Genomic DNA, 20,223 nt, shown 5'->3' on the forward strand with positions numbered 1-20,223 from the left:
GTTCTCCGCACTGAAGAACTCCAACACTTGACAAGATGACGTCTCCAAATGTCAACCCAAATAAATTCAGTTTGATGTCGTAGAGGAATAAGGAAACCGGAAAGTGTCCACATTTAAGAAGCTGGAGTCGGACGATGTTGACTCGAACCGATTCATTGGCGATCACAATAGTTTTCCTAGTTCATTTTGGCAAGCTGTCATTTAAACAATCGATTGTTTTAGTTCTAAATAACAATTAATCGTTGAAGGGATAAAACACGTAGAGTTGAAAAGGTGGAGCCTTTTCCTTCCACAACAGAAAACATTACTGAGTACACTGAAAACACTTCTGATTTCAGCCTTGACAGACTTTTTTTTTTGTCCCGTGAGCCTTTAAATCTCTTTCAGTCGCACCTCTTTGAGCACAGGATCTCGACCCGAGGCTGAACACACTTTTGTCACCTCTCAAAATTTAACAAGGACATTTTTTTTAAGCCCATAATTCAGCTTCATTTTAACAATTAGAGACAGGATGAAAGTGCTTACTGTAGCTTTTTTTTTTTTAGATTATTTTTTAGAGTTTATGGGGAGTCCTTGGAAATACCTCCATACCTTACAGAAGTGCACCTTTTTGTCACCCGTCTGCTTCGTGATCGTGGGTCAATGAATGTCACAATAACACTTTCTAACAAGTGTACAACAGAAATCCCTCGGCTGGGGTTTAAGCGGGGGTGCTGTTCCTGTATAGATGTTGATAATCCACTTAAAAAAAAAAATGTTTGAAGGAAAAGTTAAAATCAGTCACTTCCGGAGCTTCAAAGCCAAACAGTTTATGAAGACTTGTTTTAAAACTTCCAAAAACCAACCCAATACAGCTCGCCTGGTGTAATCCAAGCCTCTGGAAGTCCTGAGATCCCAAATTGATTTTAAAAGACATTATTAATACCCATGCAACCACTTCAGAGAGGGGCGCGCTAATACTTATATCTTAGCATCTACAGTAAAGACTTTGGCTTTAGAAAGAGTTTGAGAAACTTCTTTTTAAATCATTTGGGGATGCTGGGACGCCTGGAGACTTAGATCGTACTGTTAGGAGCCATTTCATGTATTTTCCCCTCTTTTCTTTTCTTCTTACCTTTTACAGGGGCTCTGTGGGACTCTCATGTTAATCTGGAAGTAGGTCATTAGTTTATGTTGCGTTGTTGAGGCGCTGAGGCGATGCCCTCGATATCGTACGCTTGGTAAAGTCGCATCCTTTGGACGGTAGCTGAGTCCTGCACAGTCCAGCAGTGTTAAGCAACTCCAACAAACCGTCCACAGGTTTGTTGAGGCAACCGAGAGAGACGGGGAGGGTCTCATGTCCGACGTCATGCCAATAAAAGAGTTATTAATGCTTGAAATTCAATTCAAAGTCCCCATCTAGTTCAGTTGTCCATGAGAATGCTTCCACACACCATTAAATCTTCCCCCGACTTGACTCGTGTGACAGGGCGGGTAGATCATGATCGAATTATTATGTTTTTGGGTGAACTCCTCCTTTATTTACTCCTTATTAATTAATTACGACCCTGGCCTTTTTACATATGGAGCAAATCAAAGGGATTTTTCAAGACCTGGCAACCCAGAAGTTGTTTTATAAGGTCTTGTGAGTATTAAATGGTTTATTAAGCGTTAATACATCTATATGTTATCATTTTAGGGTGTAAATGTTCATTATTACCTGGTTCTTTAATAGCATAATGACTGAACAAGTCCCTACATGATCAGAAAGCAGTAATCTGTCTGTGTTTGGAGGAACATTGTGGTGTGAATGTTCAGTGTGTGGGCTGCAGATGGACCTGCGGCGTTAATCGATGTTGTCTTCTGATATTTTGCGGGTCAAACCGGGTCCCAAACAGTGCCAAGGTATGGTGGGGGGCCACACCTTGCTGCCATACCCAGTTGCCTCCCGCTATGTGGCCATTTGGTAGTGCAGTGCGCGTCTTGGACACGGCGCTGCGCTCTCGGCGCTCCCGCCGCTCTGCTCGTCTGACAGCACACTCCGCCCTCCCTCCACCTCCATCTCCACCTCAACCAGCGCCGAGACCGCACCGTAAGAAGAGAGGAGGACGTCCACCCGCGTCTGTGATTGTAAACCGAGGCTCCCCCCACCGAGCCCAAACCATCTCCAGCCAGGAGACCGGCGTCTCAGCCGCGATCAGTCCCGGAGGTGCGTCCACCGCTCATCCGCTCCGCCCGCCAGCAGCTCCGCGCCGTGCCGTGCCGTGCCGCGCCGCGCCGCTCCGATCCGCGCCGGGCAGGTCCGCTCGCTTTCCCCTCCCCTGGAGAAACAGTTTATTCCCTGGAAGCTGGATGAATTATTGGAGAGTTGTGAACAAGTGCGAGAAGAAAGCTGAGGATCGGGATCTGCCTCCTCGCTCCGTCCAGGGAAGACAAGACTCAGCCAGAGTTGTGGACGATAATGGAGGGGACGTCCCTGTATCTTCCTTTTGTTATTTTACTGATGCAATGTAAGTGGCAAATGGAAACTATTCATGCGGAGGAATAACTGTTTCTCTGTCTGCGTTTGTGTTCCTCTACTTCTCTCCACGGTGTAAAAGATAAGAGATAGATGGTTAAAGTAGTGGAGACCAGCTGTAGTGTATTTTAACTGATCCGGCTACTTTTTTTTTTTTTTTTTTTTTGTAATAATTCCTTTTTTTTTTTTTTTTTACAGTAACAGTCTGTTTATATTCTGGATCAATACTCTGCAAAAGTCATTTAATTCAGTGCTCTAGAATTCAAGTTTTATTTACTGACCAGTTCCTCTTTTTCTTTGATTTCATGGCATCTTCTTGTCTCTACTTGTCTCTACAAAACACGTAGAGACGTGATTGTTCACCAGAATTTTTTTTTGTGGCGCGTTTGAAAAATTTAAAGAATTTTTTTTTTTCGTGCTTTTATTTTGTTGAGGTTCTGTTTTTCTCTCTCCACACTTTCCCAGCTCTGTGAGAGAGTGGGCTGTGGCGACCACGCAGCCATGCTGGGTTCCTGCGAGTTGGCCCTAAAGTTGTGCTTGGCCATTTGCCACCTTAAGGGGTGTGGGCGGCCCGGCGGTGGCAGGTGTGCACCCGTTTTGGCAGATAAGGTGGCATGTCTGTGCATGAAGTCATTGGGTTGGATTAGCACCAGAACCCTCACACTGTTTTTCCTCGTGTCGAGGTGTTTTTTTTTTTTTCATAGTGGGGAATGTTAACAGGAGTCTGACGGCTCGAGAACAAAACAGGAAAAAAAAAAAAAAAAGTTTTTATTAAGAGGCAGGCACCCAACGTTCCCTGATGGTCCTGTGTGGAAATCTGTGTGACATGCAGGAAAAAGAGAGAAAAGCAGTGTAGGTCGTGTTGGGACTCCAAGGGAGCGGTAGCAGTTTGAGGTGGATGTGATGAGACAGCGAGAGTGAGTGATGCACATTTTACTCTTGTGTTGTCCACATTTTGCCACCTGTCAAGCCACCGGGTCACAAGTTCACAGAGGTGTGTGTGTGTGTGTGTGTGTGTGTGTGTGTGTGTGTGTGTGTGTGTGTGTGTGTGTGTGTGTGTGTGTGTGTGTGTGTGTGTGTGTGTGTGTGTGTGTGTGTGTGTGTGTGTGTGTGTGTGTGTGTGTCCGGGGCCCAGCCTTTTGACAACCTGACAGAAATCGCTCATCGTCAAGCACACGGATGGACGTCACCGTTTTTTTTTCCTTTTTTTTTATTTTTGAACAGAAGCAGCATCAGATCTGCCTCGGCTCCACTGACCGCCTGCGGAGTGTGTTGTTTAAAAAAAAAAAATCCAGAAGGAAATGTTTTGGGTGGGACGCTGTGGCAAGGAGACCCAGCTTCCCTTATGTCAACCCCTCACACACACACACACACACACACACACACACACACACACACACACACACACACACACACACACACACACACACACACACACACACTCTCACACCGTGTCTGACTGAGACAGCTGTTGCTCACAGGGTTACAGTCAAACAGAGAGGCTTTGTTCGGATGGGAACACACACACACACACACACACGCTCAGTCTTCAGTCCTCACCCTGTTTTTTTCTCTGTACCCCAACAGCCTTGAAACGTGTGTGCCGTCCCACGTTATCTATATCACACAGCCAGACAGGGTCTGTCCTACGGGTCCATCTCCTTTCCTCTTTCATTTGTTCCCTGTTAATTTGAATAAGTGCCTTAATTATTACTGCGCCACGCTTTTGACCTCGGCACAGCTCTGGCAACACCCACCCCCGGTCTCTGTAACACTCAGTACGGACCACGTAATGAGAGGAAAGCTGCGTGCCAAGGAGCGAGTGTGCCATCTTTCTATTTTTGCTCAGGCAAGAGGGTGGCTGTCCCTCTGTGAGTTTAAGCTGTCGCAGTGTTTGGTTGATGTTAATGCCACGCACGAGATGTGTGTGTGTGTGTGTGTGTGTGTGTGTGTGTGCAAGCTTGTCCGTGTTGATGCCTTTGTCTAGATGTTTCTGTGCTTCAGAGCCACAACAAGCCCATAGCAGGAGCATTTTAATTAGTTCACCAGCCATATCTGATGCCACGTTTGGAGGACCATTACAGACCCGCTGCTGTGAAACACATGAGCAGCTTGAAAACTAAAAATCCATAGAAGCAATTTTTTTTATTATCTTTTTGGCAAGTGTAGTGGAATTAACACCTCATGACTAGATTAGGTCAACAGATTCGTCAAGTTCAACGGGGACCCAGGTCTGGCTCGCCTGTTTGTTGGACTCGCTCCTGAAGTGTGATGTGATGGAATCTAAGGCTAATTCCAGGTGCCAACACTGGCCCAAGTCTGGTCCAGGTACTGCTGCTAACTGGAGCTGATCCTGGTTCCCAGTCAGCCCAGACTGACAATGCCTGATCAATTCTGGCTGCCGTTTAAGAACTACAATTCCCCTCACGATGAGGTCTTCGAAGACACGTGTGTTAGGAAATCTGTGTTGCTACTTCTTTGTCGTTGAAGCACAGAGCCATTTTAAGTTGATATAAGTTTACATTTAGCCACTCGGGTGGAAGAAAATCCTCAGCCCGACCAGTCCGACGTGCCTTGTTTCTTCCCCTGATGGGCCGATGACGAAATCTTTCATTTCGGCTTCCAGCGATGGTCCAAATCTGGCTCACGTGTTGTTTACTGGAGCTGATTGTTACCCCAAATGAGTCTGCAGTGCTGTCACCTTATCAAGTCTGGCCGCCATATATGGGCCAGTTCCAGCTCAGAGCTGGTCCTCACAGCCAACTGTGCCGACACTCAGCTGCGGTCAGCCCGAGTCAGCGGGCCGTCCACTAACCACTGAGCTGGTTTATGGTGACCTCTTCGACTTCCACAAGGTTAAAATGAGACTAGAAAAAGAGCGACATTTTAGTCTGTTCAGTCTGTATCAGCCTGTATCACACTTCCTTGTACCAAACGCACTCCCTAATGGCAGTTGCCACTCCAGCAGGACAAAGTTCACTTCTGCACCAAAAAAAAAACTGCCCAGGAACGGCCAGAGCATTGTGACAAAACTCACACGTTCCCATCCATTCAAGCATCTGTGGGATCTGTCGGAGAAAGCATCAGGGCGTTGGTGGTGAATCCTTTGAATCCCGTGGGTTGCGACGTCCATCGATCGGACGTAGTCTGGCTCGCGTGTGCTTAATGGGCCATTCCTTGAGGGGTTGTACTTGATCTGCATTGGGTTTTGAATGGTGGTGCGTGCCAATTCCAGGACCCGGGGTGTCCTAGAAGCACATTGCATGATCAGTGTCATTCAGTGTTTGGTTTTTGCTGATCGGTGTACGTCCTGTGGGGTTATATTTTACATTCGGATGTCTCATGCATGTTTAATCTGCTAAAAGCTGTTTGCATGTTTTAAACTCGTGCATTTGCGAGGAAACGCAACCAAAGAAAAAACCTCTGAGCTACATCGAAGCATCAGCGGACAGACGGCACCAAAGTGACGTCCAGCGCTCTCGGGGTCACCGCGTGCACGCTGTTGACTTCTTGTACAACAGGCCTTTTTATTCGGGCAGCTACACCACGTTAACATTACCCACCATGCAGTTGTGAAATGATCTGAACAGGCCATGTGTTCATTGTCTGCCTCGACGCCTTTGTAGTTAATTGAGGCCATTGAAGCTGACAGTGTTCATAGTAGTGGAGCAACACAAGTGAGGCACGACACAGGGGCAGCGGGACCTCACATGCAGAGCCTCTTTTTGCTCATTTTTTTGATGTGTGTGTGTGTGTGGAGCAGTGGCTCTGTGCAGGGCATGTTGTCAGCCCTGCTACATCCCTGTTCTCTCAAAGAGACACCCTTCAAGGTGGCGGCAGGCCTGGTCTCACACTATGTGACAAGAGCTTCTCCCATTCACAGTCCCACTGTCTAAGAGGATCTCACTCTCCTTCAATCCCGCTCTCTCTTTTATTCATGCTTCTGCGGGTCTCTGGTCCCCCCCCCCAACACACACACACACACACACACTCCACCCGGTCCCCGCGCCGCCTCGCTCTCCTCCACTCCACTTCATTTGTATTCTATTCTTAGGGCCGCTCATCTCTCCTTTGTCGCTCCCTCTTGTCCCTTTTTAATCTCATTGTATCTCCCTCCCTCGTCTTGTTCATCCTTTAGTGAGACAATGCTCCTTCAGAGGGTGTCGGGAGTCAACACATGGCAAAGCGAAGGGGAAAGTCGGGAGGGAGGGCGTGCAGTTTTAATTCGCTTAGCTGAAAGTTTGACCGAGTGAAGCCGCCGGTGTAAACTGAGCCAGCTTCAGGAAAAGCCTTTCAAACAAAAAGAAAAAAAGGAAAAAACCCGAGCGTGCGTCATGCTGCATTTGGCAGATGGCATTATTATTGTATAGGCTGTTGTTTATTTAAAAGCTAATTTAAAAATAGCTGTTGTCGTGGTAATTACAGTGAGTGCCTTTGGGTGCGCACAGACATGGCATCGCTCCCCGCGTAAGGCCCAACATGGCCACCTTCCTGTTCAGTTCAACACTTCCTGCCCTTTGTTGCACGCTTTGCCTTCCATTCTTCTATAGCGCCCCTCCCCTCATGGAAGAAAACATCTGTAAGTCATAGTAATCCAGTAACAATGGGCCTTCACAGGACTTTAATGACAAACAGGAAACCGGACAACTAACAGTTATATCATTCTGCATGCGCCCTGCCATTCGCGGAAACAATGGCAGGAAACGTAAGAAATGCTGTGTGTGTGAGAGAGTGTGTTGTGGGCTGGGACAGGATAAGCTTACCCAAGAATGAAAATTTGTTCATTATCAGCCCGTGATGACTAAGTCAGGGGAAGTTTTGTCGGTTGCCAAACGATGACGGGGCTTCGCGGTTAAAGGGCGTTGCTGCATTCTCCGACACAACCGAAGCTGATGGGGATTTGTTTTAAAATGTTTTTAAAAAGAAAAACTGGAAAAAAAACTTAAAATGGCTCCATCCAAGTCTGAAACCCCCAAATCCCTAATTGATTTGAAAATAAATGATTCATACCCCTGATGAGTCCTGCGCACACACAGGGTGCGCGCTAACGGTTTTAGCGTCAGTGCTAAAGTAAAGCATTCGGTTTTGAGAAGTCATCTCTTGAAGAGTCCCTTCAGTTGGGGGTTTCTGGAGACACAGAAGAATGCGTGGAGCCATTTTTTTCTTTTTTTTTTTGTTAGTTTACATTTCAAAACACTGAACTTTCCGTCTGGTGGGGTCTGAGCAGACAATGACTGCATTTTCATTTTCGGGTGAACTGTTCCTTTAAGCTTAGAACGGCAAGGCTTTCAGGAACAATGGCAGGAAGAGAAGATGTGTGTGTGTGAGAGAGATTGACTTTTGTGGGCTGGGTTAAGCTCTTTGCCATCAAGAATACATGAAGGTGACATCTTTATTACGCCAAATTAGATGTTTCTCTGAGTTTTTTTTTGTTTTTTTTATCTCTCGCAGCACGTAATGTTCTGAGCAAGCACCCCTTGAGCCCCATTCAACATTTATCACTAAATTTCAAAAATGCATGGTGTTCCATCTAAAAAATCTTCTCTTTTGCTTAATTTGCACACTTTTTGGGGGGAGATGTCATCGCCGTTGGTGCAGAGAGTGTCGACAGTGTTCTTGCACATGTTTTCTAACCTGTTTCTCCCTCCGGTAACCTTAACCTCCATTTAACCTGTATTTAACAACAGGATGACCAGACAATAATCTGCCCCCGTAAACCAATCAACTGACAGGAAAGGCGGCTCCCGCTTCCTCTTCCTGTTTAGGTGTGGAGTAGGGGAAACAAATGGCAGGGGAAACAAACATGGGCAGCGGGCCGTGCGTCCCATACATCGGGTTAATCTGGACAAGCCGCTGGTGAGAGTTCTGGTGACCTTGTCCTAACCTGAGCTCAAACAGACATACGGCGGGCTGCTCCTTAACCGTGCCGGATTAAAGTGAAGGAGGGAGTAATCCTGCCATCACCTCAAATCTCCTGGAGAAAGACTCGGCCATTAAGCATTCTCCTCTTGCAGTTGGCGGGCAACGTGGAGCACTTTACCTAATTCACCTTGCCCCCTAATGGATGACAAGCAATATTGCGTTCTGAACTGCTCTCACCCCTCTCCTTTTTTTTTTTTTTTTAATCACCCACTCTCCTCCCCCCTTTCCCTTTCTCCACCAACACCAGGTTCCCCCTGCGTTCCTGTCACCGTGTCGACCAACAGACACAAGGTGGAGGTGCGCGAGTTCTCAGGTGAGGCAGCACAAAGCAGCACACTCTTTTCTTTACCCTCAAGAGTTGCAGCCTCTGTCAAGATTCTGTCAAGATTCTCTCTGACAGAGGCTATAAATAGACACAAGCGGTTAAAAATGCCACTGATTGAAGGTTTTGCTGTTCCGCCATAAATATCTCATTACTCTGCTGTTTTTTTTTCAGATGCCGTGCTGTCCTGCATGTTCCACACCGAGAAAGATCCCAACCCGCGCATCGAGTGGAAGAAGAAGGGGAAGGACGTTTCCTTCGTGTACTTTGATGGGCAGTTCAAAGGTGTGAAAGCAGCCTGTTGTTCTTTATCCCCCCCAGCGTGGCCAACAGGGCATTTGTTTTAATCAGCTTGCAGTACCAGCTGGAAGTTGTTGCCACCACGGGATTAGTGGGAAAAAAACTCCACGAGTGATGAGTTGGCAGAGACTTCAGCGCGGTCAACGGCGTCGAGGCATAGAATCTTAACCCGTCCCTTCTTCCGTTGTGGTTTAGGATGTGGAGAAATAAATAATGAATCATACGGCAGCTGTCACCCGGTCACTCATTTTTATAGCCGGCTCAGTTAGCCCGACAATTCCCTCAAATGTGTCAGGGCTCGGAGTGGCCCTCGGACCTGCAGAGTTGGTGTGAAGTTACTGCCGACACAATGTCAGGGGATTTCTTTGAAATCAATAAATAAACTATAACTAAATGAGTGAATAACAGATGCATCCACAATTTAAGAAGAGAATGAGAAAAACAAGGACAAACAAGAAATGGGTTAAGAAGATGCAGACTCACTAAGGGTTATAAATATAGAAGTTTATAAATAAGAATGAATATGATACATTATTTATACACTGGATTAACATGTTAGAGGGTCCTTTGGGTAACAGATCTGCTGGAGCTGTATGGCACCCTGCAGCTTCCAAGTCTCTTTTTTTTCCCCCTACACTGCAAACTCTTCAGGCTTCCTGCAGGTCTGGGGGGGGGTCCAGCTGGCGATCATCAACCACCATGGGGTGGGGGCGTGGTTGAATAGTTGTGACATCACAACCAAGGTGAAAGTGCTGCCAATGGACAGTTCCAAGGTGTGAAAGCAGCCTGTTGTTTCTTTATCCCCCGGGGTGGCCGACAGGGCATTTGCCTTAATCAGCACTGTCATTTGTCCTGAGGGTCAGTCATGAGGGTTTCTTCATGGATTTAGTATTTAGGTACTTTCTCAGAATTTATACAGCACCTAGACCTACTTTAGTATCCAAAAAGACATGAAACTCATACCTCTAACAACATATCATATTTTTAAATGTTGAGGGCCAACTTGTCTGCAGACGGCCCTTCTCACGTCCAGCTGGTATGGAGCTGTGGAACATTAATATCAAATTCACACTCTTTTGAAATGTGTTTTCTGGACTCCACCGAGGCTCCTGAGGGAAACGCTCGGCTCTTTAGCTGCCAAATGCTCCACTACGCTCACCAGCTAGCCTCGAGCCGCGTCTGTCTGCCGTTTGTTCCTGAGCAGGTAGCTTTCAGAGCTTTGTCTCTGAAAACAGCTGCTATGAGAGCAGCGAGAGTGAGACAGGAACTGATCAGTCAAACAAACTTCCTGTAAAGACAACGCTTCAGAAAATACCCGTTATCACTGCTTTAACAATATCACAGAGCCTGATCCTTGTTAAATTGTGATGTCTCATATTGAGGCTGCATTAATATAGATTGTGGATTAAAGCAGGGCTTTAGCCCGCAGCCAGGGAAGACATTTCATCTTCCTGATCTTGTTGATCTTCTGTCCTTTCTCTCAGGCCCCTTCGAGGGCCGGGCCAGCATCGACGGGGCCACGGTGACACTGCGCAGGGTGACCCAGGAGGACGCCGGGGAGTATCGCTGTGAGATCAGTGCCCCTTACGACTCCGTCAGCCTGGGCGAGACCAACGTCACGCTCAAAGTCCTGGGTACTACTGAGAGATGATGATAAAAACTAAACGTGGAAAAAATGTTGGAGGTGTTTCTAATTACTACCTTGTCCTGTTCTCCAGTGCCCCCACACACCCCGTCCTGCGAAATCCCCAGCGGGGCGGTGACGGGCTCAGTGGTGCAGCTGCGCTGTAGGGACCAGCAGAGCATCCCGCCTGCTACATACTCCTGGTTCAAGGACAACAAGCCAATCAGCCCGTCCCGCCACGCCAACGCCACCTACGTAATCAACCAAAACACAGGGATACTGGTGAGCGTGTGTTCCCCCGAGATAAGGGAAATGTTTCTAAGTCTTGCTCAAGGACACTTCAGCCGAGCAGATGCTTCAGATTTTAAGCACCGCCCTTTTTCTTTTCTTTTTTTTTGACCGCATCAGCATAAAAGTTTTTCCTCCTCCTCCCCTCTCCACTTCAGGAGTTTAAGGCTGTAGCCAAAGAGGACAGCGGCCGATACAGCTGCCTGGCTTCCAACGGAGTGGGGCAGCCCAAGATGTGCGAGGGCAAGCACATGACGATAGGTGTGTATGTGTGTGTTCCTCCTGCCTCTTCCCCCACACCTTTCAGCACTGGACAAAATCAGGGATGCAGTGGAGAGGAAACACCACTTTATTTCGCCCTGCTCCTCAAATCCGAAACACCTTTGGACACTCGCTTAAAATTTAAAGGGTGGCTGCATCTATTTTGGGAGAAATTATCTGAAATGATCCCGCTTTTGTTTTGAAAAAAAAAAAAGCTTTCTAATAAATTATATAATGTGCTCCAGGTAAATGCAAGCAAGCATTTTATGCACTTAATAAATTATTGGAGCAGCATTAGACATGCGCCCTTCCTGTTTGGAGAGTTTATAGGTACAGTTGGAGATGCAGAGCTTTTATCCATCTGTTCACTGCTGCACGTGTAAACCGACTCTAACGGTCGCCTCCCCCCCGTCACTTCCAGAGGACGTCAACATCTCGGCCGTGGTGGCAGCAGTGGTTGTGGTCTGCCTGGTCATCGTGATCTGCAGCTGCGGGGGATTCCTCCTGCACCGCAATGGCTTCTTCAGCCGTGAGTCTGCCTCTGTCGCTCAGTCTAGCAAGTCGGCATCAATTAATAGAGACATTATAACCCCCCCCCCCCCAAAAAAAGAAAATTGACATTCACTCTGTTTTCTCTTCCACGCTCCTCTTGACTCATCCATCAGCAGGACACAGAGGAAGGTAAGAGCTCTGTGATTGCATTAACATTGATGTGAACAAACACAGGCTAATACTCCTACACACAGAGATTGAGACGGGGGAGGGGAGGAGGGGAGGAGGGGTGTGTTGTTGCACGTCTGCGTGCTGAGTCAGGACTGTACAGAGTGACAGCTGTGGCCCTGTGTGTGTTTCCCAAGCCACAGCAGTGCCTGTGTTTCTATGCATCCCGTGATTGGCGCTGACAGATGTGGGGGGAAAGAGAGAGAAGAAATGAAGAAAAAACAAAAAAAAACTTGTTTTTTTTGGCAAATTGATTGCTACTTCCCGGCAGAGGCGCATCTGTTGAAATGGTGTCACAATCTAAAAGATGATCTAAAAAAAAAAAAAGTGCAGACGATTACAGGAGGAGAAATAATCAGCATGGAATAATTACTGGCTGTTAATCAGAAGGAGGAAAATATTGGCATTAGAAAGAATTGCAAGCAATCACACTGATTGGATGGGTAATTTGAAATGGACGATTTAGATATTGAGGAGTGCTGTGCCTTTACACACAATGGACGTTTTTCTGACTGGCCCCCAAAAACCAAACATAACTGCCTGTCATTGTGTCATTCGATTACTGGCTTGTTACCATGCAGGAGCTCCCCCTTGAAGCTGATGCGAAAAGCTCTTTGTCTAGGTTAAAGTCTGATGCTTATCCCACTGAGCTAACTGGAGCTGTCAGTGTCAACTTCCTATTTATAGAACAGGCTCCTTCACAAAGACTCAAAGACAATGTGACATGAGATCTGATGCACCAATAGTGGGCACAAAGTTAATGGAGTAGAACAGGCAGATCTAGGGTTTTTTTTCAAGGGGAGATGGTTGGATGAATGTTTGTCAGACTGACCACAAATCCAGCTTTAAACTGTTGATGAATCAAATGAGTTCATTAAACTCTTACCACAACTCATATGTGTGTCTTTCTAACCAGTAGTTGATTCCTGCCAGTCTCTCTCTTCCTTCTTCTCTCTTCCTTCTTCTCTCTTCCTTCTTCTCTCTTCCTTCTTCTCTCTTCTTTCTTCTCTCTTCCTTCTTCTCTCTTCCTTCTCTCTTCTCTCTTCCTTCTCTCTTCTCTCTTCCTTCTTCTCTCTTCTCTCCTTTTCTCTTCCTTCTTCTCTCTTCCTTCTTCTCTCTTCTCTCTTCCTTCTTCTCTCTTCTTTCTTCTCTCTTCTCTCTTCCTTCTTCTCTCTTCTCTCTTCCTTCTTCTCTCTTCTTTCTTCTCTCTTCTCTCTTCCTTCTTCTCTCTTCCTTCTCTCTTCTCTCTTCCTTCTTCTCTCTTCTCTCCTTTTCTCTTCCTTCTTCTCTCTTCTCTCTTCCTTCTTCTCTCTTCTCTCCTTTTCTCTTCCTTCTTCTCTCTTCCTTCTTCTCTCTTCTCTCTTCCTTCTTCTCTCTTCTCTCTTCTCTCTTCTCTCTTCCTTCTTCTCTCTTCCTTCTCTCTTCTCTCTTCCTTCTCTCTTCTCTCTTCCTTCTTCTCTCTTCTCTCCTTTTCTCTTCCTTCTTCTCTCTTCCTTCTTCTCTCTTCTCTCTTCCTTCTTCTCTCTTCTTTCTTCTCTCTTCTCTCTTCCTTCTTCTCTCTTCCTTCTCTCTTCTCTCTTCCTTCTTCTCTCCTTCTCTTCTTCCCTCTTCCTTCTTCTCTCTTCTCTCTTCCTTCTTCTCTCTTCTCTCCTTTTCTCTTCCTTCTTCTCTCTTCCTTCTTCTCTCTTCTCTCTTCCTTCTTCTCTCTTCTTTCTTCCTTCTTCTCTCTTCTCTCCTTTTCTCTTCCTTCTTCTCTCTTCCTTCTTCTCTCTTCTTTCTTCTCTCTTCTCTCTTCCTTCTTCTCTCTTCTCTCCTTTTCTCTTCCTTCTTCTTTCTTCTCTCTTCTCTCTTCTCTCTTCCTTCTTCTCTCTTCTTTCTTCCTTCTTCTCTCTTCTCTCCTTTTCTCTTCCTTCTTCTCTCTTCCTTCTTCTCTCTTCTTTCTTCTCTCTTCTCTCTTCCTTCTTCTCTCTTCTCTCCTTTTCTCTTCCTTCTTCTTTCTTCTCTCTTCTCTCTTCTCTCCTTTTCTCTTCCTTCTTCTCTCTTCTCTCCTTTTCTCTTCCTTCTTCTCTCTTCTCTCTCTCTTCGGTAGCGGGCAAGGAAGCAAGTCTTCTAATATAAGCTAGGAGGCAAGCTCTTCTAGTTGCAAGGAAGCAAGTCTTCTAATATAAGCTAGGAGGCAAGCTCTTCTAGTTGCAAGGAAGCAAGTCTTCTAATATAAGCTAGGAGGCAAGCTCTTCTAGTTGCAAGGAAGCAAGTCTTCTAATATAAGCTAGGAGGCAAGCTCTTCTAGTTGCAAGGAAGCAAGTCTTCTAATATAAGCTAGGAGGCAAGCTCTTCTAGTTGCAAGGAAGCAAGTCTTCTAATATAAGCTAGGAGGCAAGCTCTTCTAGTTGCAAGGAAGCAAGTCTTCTAATATAAGCTAGGAGGCAAGCTCTTCTAGTTGCAAGGAAGCAAGTCTTCTAATATAAGCTAGGAGGCAAGCTCTTCTAGTTGCAAGGAAGCAAGTCTTCTAATATAAGCTAGGAGGCAAGCTCTTCTAGTTGCAAGGAAGCAAGTCTTCTAATATAAGCTAGGAGGCAAGCTCTTCTAGTTGCAAGGAAGCAAGTCTTCTAATATAAGCTAGGAGGCAAGCTCTTCTAGTTGCAAGGAAGCAAGTCTTCTAATATAAGCTAGGAGGCAAGCTCTTCTAGTTGCAAGGAAGCAAGTCTTCTAATATAAGCTAGGAGGCAAGCTCTTCTAGTTGCAAGGAAGCAAGTCTTCTAATATAAGCTAGGAGGCAAGCTCTTCTAGTTGCAAGGAAGCAAGTCTTCTAATATAAGCTAGGAGGCAAGCTCTTCTAGTTGCAAGGAAGCAAGTCTTCTAATATAAGCTAGGAGGCAAGCTCTTCTAGTTGCAAGGAAGCAAGTCTTCTAATATAAGCTAGGAGGCAAGCTCTTCTAGTTGCAAGGAAGCAAGTCTTCTAATATAAGCTAGGAGGCAAGCTCTTCTAGTTGCAAGGAAGCAAGTCTTCTAATATAAGCTAGGAGGCAAGCTCTTCTAGTTGCAAGGAAGCAAGTCTTCTAATATAAGCTAGGAGGCAAGCTCTTCTAGTTGCAAGGAAGCAAGTCTTCTAATATAAGCTAGGAGGCAAGCTCTTCTAGTTGCAAGGAAGCAAGTCTTCTAATATAAGCTAGGAGGCAAGCTCTTCTAGTTGCAAGGAAGCAAGTCTTCTAATATAAGCTAGGAGGCGTCTTTGTTTCAAGAGGGCTAGTTTGTCTGTTACTTGTGTCATTTCAACAAAATTACAGCTCAGTCATTGTTCATTTTACCATAACCCCCCCTCTACATTGCTGAGAAACCAGGGGAGGGGACACGGCCCCCTCCCCCGGCTCCGCGGACTGGCAGGCTTTGGATTTGAACCTGCCTCATGCGCCTCTGGTTACTGCAGTAGCACCGTAGGTCACAGACCTGCCGGTTGCGTAACCCTCCACACTACCAGTCCGTTTCACACTTGAACCTCTTCTCCGGGCGCATTTGAATTTCAGCTTTTGAGTCCCACTATTATAAGAATTGAACCCAACCAAGACTCGAACCCACGACCTGCGGGCTGCCGGCCGGGCGCCTGTCGGCCCGAGCTAACTGATCTGACAGGGGGCCTTGTTTTCTGTGACATTTCACTCTGTCGAGCGTCAACCCTGAAAACTTAAGCAAGATTTGAACTCACAGTCTCATAACTTCCAACCCTTGTTTTACCCTACTGCCAGCCGTTCACGCAACCCACCACACTACCAAGCTCGCTTTGCTTTGCGTGTTCTTCTCTGGGCGCATTTGAATTTCAGCTTTTGAGTCCCACTTTTATAAGAATTGAACCCAACCAAGACTCGAACCCACGACCTGAGGGCTGCCGGCCGGGCGCCTGTCGGCCCGAGCTAACTGATCTGACAGGGGGCCTTGTTTTCTGTGACATTTCACTCTGTCGAGCGTCAACCCTGAAAACTTAAGCAAGACTCGAACCCACGACCTCCCCCCCTCGTGTTAGCCTGCTGAGCTACCATGAATCACAGGGTGCAGAGTCACAGAGTTTTTCACTCGTTCTTTCAAGCAGCAACTTTATAAAGAGTCAGACGCTTTGGACTTTAATTTGAAAAGCGGTTTTCAAAACTCAGACAGGCTCAAGGATCAAACCTAGAATCTCAGAACTTCATGACAGCCCTCCAACTCACTTCTGATGAGAGATATGCTTTGTTTAGCTGTAGTCAAAGACTTAAATTAGATAATCGTAATTCTAAATACTTATATTAGGAAAATAAGATTGCAATACCAAGGCGGCTGTAGCTCAGCAGGTAGAGCAGGTCGGCTAGTGATCAGAGGGTCGCTGGCTCAAATCTCAGCTACCCCGGGCTGAGCCAAGCTGCGTGCCAAAGTGTTCTTGAGCAAGATACTGAACCTCAACTTTCAAATGAAACCCTGTGACCCCTTGTAAAAAGGACATATTTCCCTTTCATGAATAGATAAAGCAAACCATCAGAACTGGAGTCTTGGGGAACACCAAACATGGAATGCCACCTAAGAATAAACACACAATTATAATAAGTGTGCTTATTGTTTAGGTGTTAAATGTCTTGCTCAAGGACGATTCCTGATTTTAAATGAGTCTCATAATGATTTAAACATTTTACTGTAAGTGGGGGTGTTGGATTGCTGCATGTGATTGGCTCGCCACTTGACCCGCTCACCACAACATTTCGTTCAGCTCTGCTGCATCACGATCGGCTGCATGGCACCAGTGTGAAATATTAAATAATTCAAAAACGTGTGCGTGAAAATGGAGTCTGTAATGTTAACATTAAGATTACATTTTTAGGTTTGTTTTTGTCATTTCAGAGCATGTGCTGTTGTCCCTGTAAACCTAGCTCTGTTTGTACATTTGATTTCTGTTTTAATGTCTGTTAATGTTTGTTGGCAGGTTGATTAGTTTGTCATTAGAGTTAGAAGCCTATTCAAACTCCAAAAAAATAAATATGCAATAACCTGAATATGTAGAAATAATAAAACAAAAAATAAAGGTACAAGTCAAATGTTCAATTTTACAAGATTACAGCAACAAACTGGTACAGCACATCCTTTGTAGTTAGATATAAAAGTCTATTTTCTCGCACACCTTTATGAATGATATAATATTACATACTAACAATCCCCCACTCCAATCAAGCATGGTGTGCAGTGTGAGTACAAAGCTACCCCCTCCCGCCCCCTCTTATTGACTCTTTTTAAAGCCAACACAATGACCCACACAGGTCATTTTGGATCTCCCAGTGTCATGGTGCAGCCCACATCAGCAGCCAAACCCTGCACAGAACTGAGGACACGTGAGTGTGACCCTTAGGCCAACAAGACATGCACAAAAGCAATTTCCAGCCATAATTATCTGATAGCTGTATATAGGTATCAAATAATTATGGCAACTGATATATGCCGCAATATCAGTTGAGAAATGTAACCATCACTGAATACTGAAAGCATCTGAATGACACTTTGCAACTGTCCTGTTAGGCAACCAGCACAGAAACCACAAACTGTCAAATGTGACTTTTATTTATTATTTCAGCTGGGAAAGCCTTGCGCCATTCAATAATCAAAGACCTGCTTACCAACACCCACAAAGCTCACTAATTAACACTTTGCAGGATATATTTCACAATAAAAGTCCAAATTGACAGTTTGTGGTGTGTGATGGTTACATTTCTCAACTGATATTGCGGCTATGAATCGAGCAAGGCCAGCTGTTTTTAGTGTTTATGCTAAGCTAAAGGTTTCCCTGCTGCAGATTCACTTCAATTGTAAAGCACCTATTTGAAATGTTCTGACTTGTAAAATACACTATTTCCTCAATCTTTTGCGCTGCCTGAAACAACCTACTTGAAATATTACTATTGAAATACCAGGAGACTGTTAGCTCTGTTAACAAGCTAGTTTGGCTCTTCCTGAGGGTAAAATCCAAGAACATTCATTTGCCTATTTATTAGCGTCACCTGGCTCAAACTAATGGAGCCTAATACAACCTTATAGACATAAATTTGACGTTGAAGAAGGTTGTAATGTTCCTTTTTTCCTCAATACATTGTGGTGACTGCGGTTTGTGGCTCTATATGACTGCCTGAGTTGGAGCTAGGTGTACTGAAACTGTCAGAAACACTGAACTCCGCTTCCCTCACACATTCCTCTCCAGCTTATTAAAATCCTGCTCATTCGTTGAGAGTCCAGTCAGGCTCTCCCCCTTTTTTTTATGCACATCAGTACATTTGCCATGTATGATGTGCATTATTTATGCAAGGCAAGATATGAGTCAGGATACAGCTGTCCGCCTGGAGTGTCTTCTCCTCTCTGTGACTGTGTCAAACTGTCCAGTGTGCTTACCATGTCTATGTCTTTCAGGTCTAATGTCAACTACATCCCTCCGCCCCAAGAAGTAAGTTGTCTTTGAAATCACGACACGGCCGCACAGAGCCGTAATTCTTAACCCAGTGAACGATCCAGTGACTTGGTTTTTTTTTTTCTGTTTTCCCTCCTCAGGATTTTAAACACACCCAGTCGTTCATGCTCTGAGAAGCTGGCCTTCCTGTGAGAACACATCACCCCCTCGTGATAAGGTGCCAACACTGGATTCTCTAGATTTCTTTTTCACTCTGGACTCTGAATGAGCTCTTGATCTTCCAAAACCTGCTAATTTCAATCTTCCTCTTCCACTCCTTTTGGATGGCTTATGACAAGCAAATTCACAAGGCTTTTTTTTTGTTGTTTTTTTTAAAATACTCTTGCTTTGATGTGTGGGTCGCCTTTTGTCAGTGACTTTTTTTCTGCTCTTATGGGATTAAGTCCAGTTTCATGGCACTCTGCTACCCCCTGGTGGTCACATGGTGAAATTCCAGTTGATCTGAATGATCCAGGGTCCCGGCAGAGCTTTTTCTCCAGATTGTGTTCCTTCCCCTCTGCAGGCCAATCTTTTGTAACTACCTTTGTTTTTCCTTTTACCAAAGACTGACCATTTCATTTTAAGTTTTCCTTTAAAAAGACTGAATCATCACAAGGGAGTTCCGCTCGAAAGCCATACGGAGAGCATTGTTTTTTTTCAATCCACACAAACATAAATGCAGTTTACCTCAGCGTCTGCCAATGTTTCGTCCTCTGTAACACTGGGGGCCGCAGCTTCCCGAGGGCCCATGCCAGATCCCTGTGATCTCTGTAACAACTTGGAACCGGGACCAAGAGAACAGGAAGCTCCCTCCAGCCAATTATATCGAGACCAACCCCATTCCATCCTAATGTGCCTGCATGGTCTTTTTATATATATAAATATATATATATATATAAATATATATACCTTGTGCCTTTTTAATTTGTCTGTCATATTTATCTACGGAATCACAGTTTTTTGTAAAGAACTTGCCTTACTTTTTTCTGTCTTTCTATTTTTGTGCCACCGTTTGTCAATGTTTATCGAAATGGAGTGTCTGTTTTTAGACTGTGTGTGAATGGATTGTTCAGAGTTTTATTTGAATGGTGTATCGGTAATAAAAGGTTTTTCTATTCAAGCTGTAGTCGCTGTCATTATTAAAATCACTATAACGCAGTGGTTGAGGGTAACTACATACACTTGAACGACTAGGTAGGTGTATTTTTTTTCTCAAATAATAGTAACTTTGTATACCTCAGGTTGTTGTGTATCCATGGAAATTAAAATAAGCTGTCTAATTCTGATAATGACCAATCTAATATAGTAGTCCCATGGCCCCAAGTTGGGGGTGAAATACTTTTAACATAAAGGTTTTTTCTACAATTTTCTCCACCACTGCAATTAAATCACAAGTATTAAAATGACAAGCAATTACTGTAATGACCCCCACCCTTAGTCATGAAGTACAGCACTGATATATCTCACTAAAGCTATATTATATATTGTTTTTTGTAGCTGTACTATATTATTAGTGCCTTAGTCCTCTAACTGCGTCTGTTTCATCCACACGTTATCACATACATGCCGGTGAGGAGGCTCTGAATCCCCACAGAGGGACATGCTGAAGCTCAGCAAGCAAAAGATGTTCATTAATGTTTCAAGTGCATTTCCTGCTGACAGACATGTAAGCATCAGAGGCAGGTTGACAAGACGGTTTTCGCTCGGAGCGGGAGTTCAGTCCCCAAATCACAGTTCAATATTTAAAAGTAAGTGCTATAAATAAAATGCTTTAACCCGCGGGTCTTCCCACTTGAGCTTTCTTTTTTCAATAATTCAGCCGACATGGACTAAGTAAG

At 45.1% G+C, this 20,223-nt stretch overlaps 1 protein-coding gene across 1 annotated transcript; it reads left to right on the plus strand.

The window, feature by feature from the left end:
* Nucleotides 1-2,041: 2,041 nt before the first annotated feature.
* On the plus strand, nucleotides 2,042-19,505 carry jam2a (junctional adhesion molecule 2a). Its single transcript, XM_037091694.1, is given in 11 exon segments — nucleotides 2,042-2,394; nucleotides 2,396-2,489; nucleotides 8,667-8,732; nucleotides 8,916-9,026; nucleotides 10,526-10,675; nucleotides 10,760-10,947; nucleotides 11,112-11,214; nucleotides 11,636-11,743; nucleotides 11,880-11,895; nucleotides 18,349-18,382; nucleotides 18,487-19,505. Coding segments are annotated over 11 exon segments (966 nt in total). The 5' UTR covers nucleotides 2,042-2,331; the 3' UTR covers nucleotides 18,520-19,505.
* The last annotated feature ends 718 nt before the right edge of the window (nucleotides 19,506-20,223 follow it).

This window comes from Acanthopagrus latus, chromosome 24 (assembly GCF_904848185.1).
Source record: "Acanthopagrus latus isolate v.2019 chromosome 24, fAcaLat1.1, whole genome shotgun sequence".
In the NCBI taxonomy this organism is placed as follows: Eukaryota; Metazoa; Chordata; class Actinopteri; order Spariformes; family Sparidae; genus Acanthopagrus; species Acanthopagrus latus.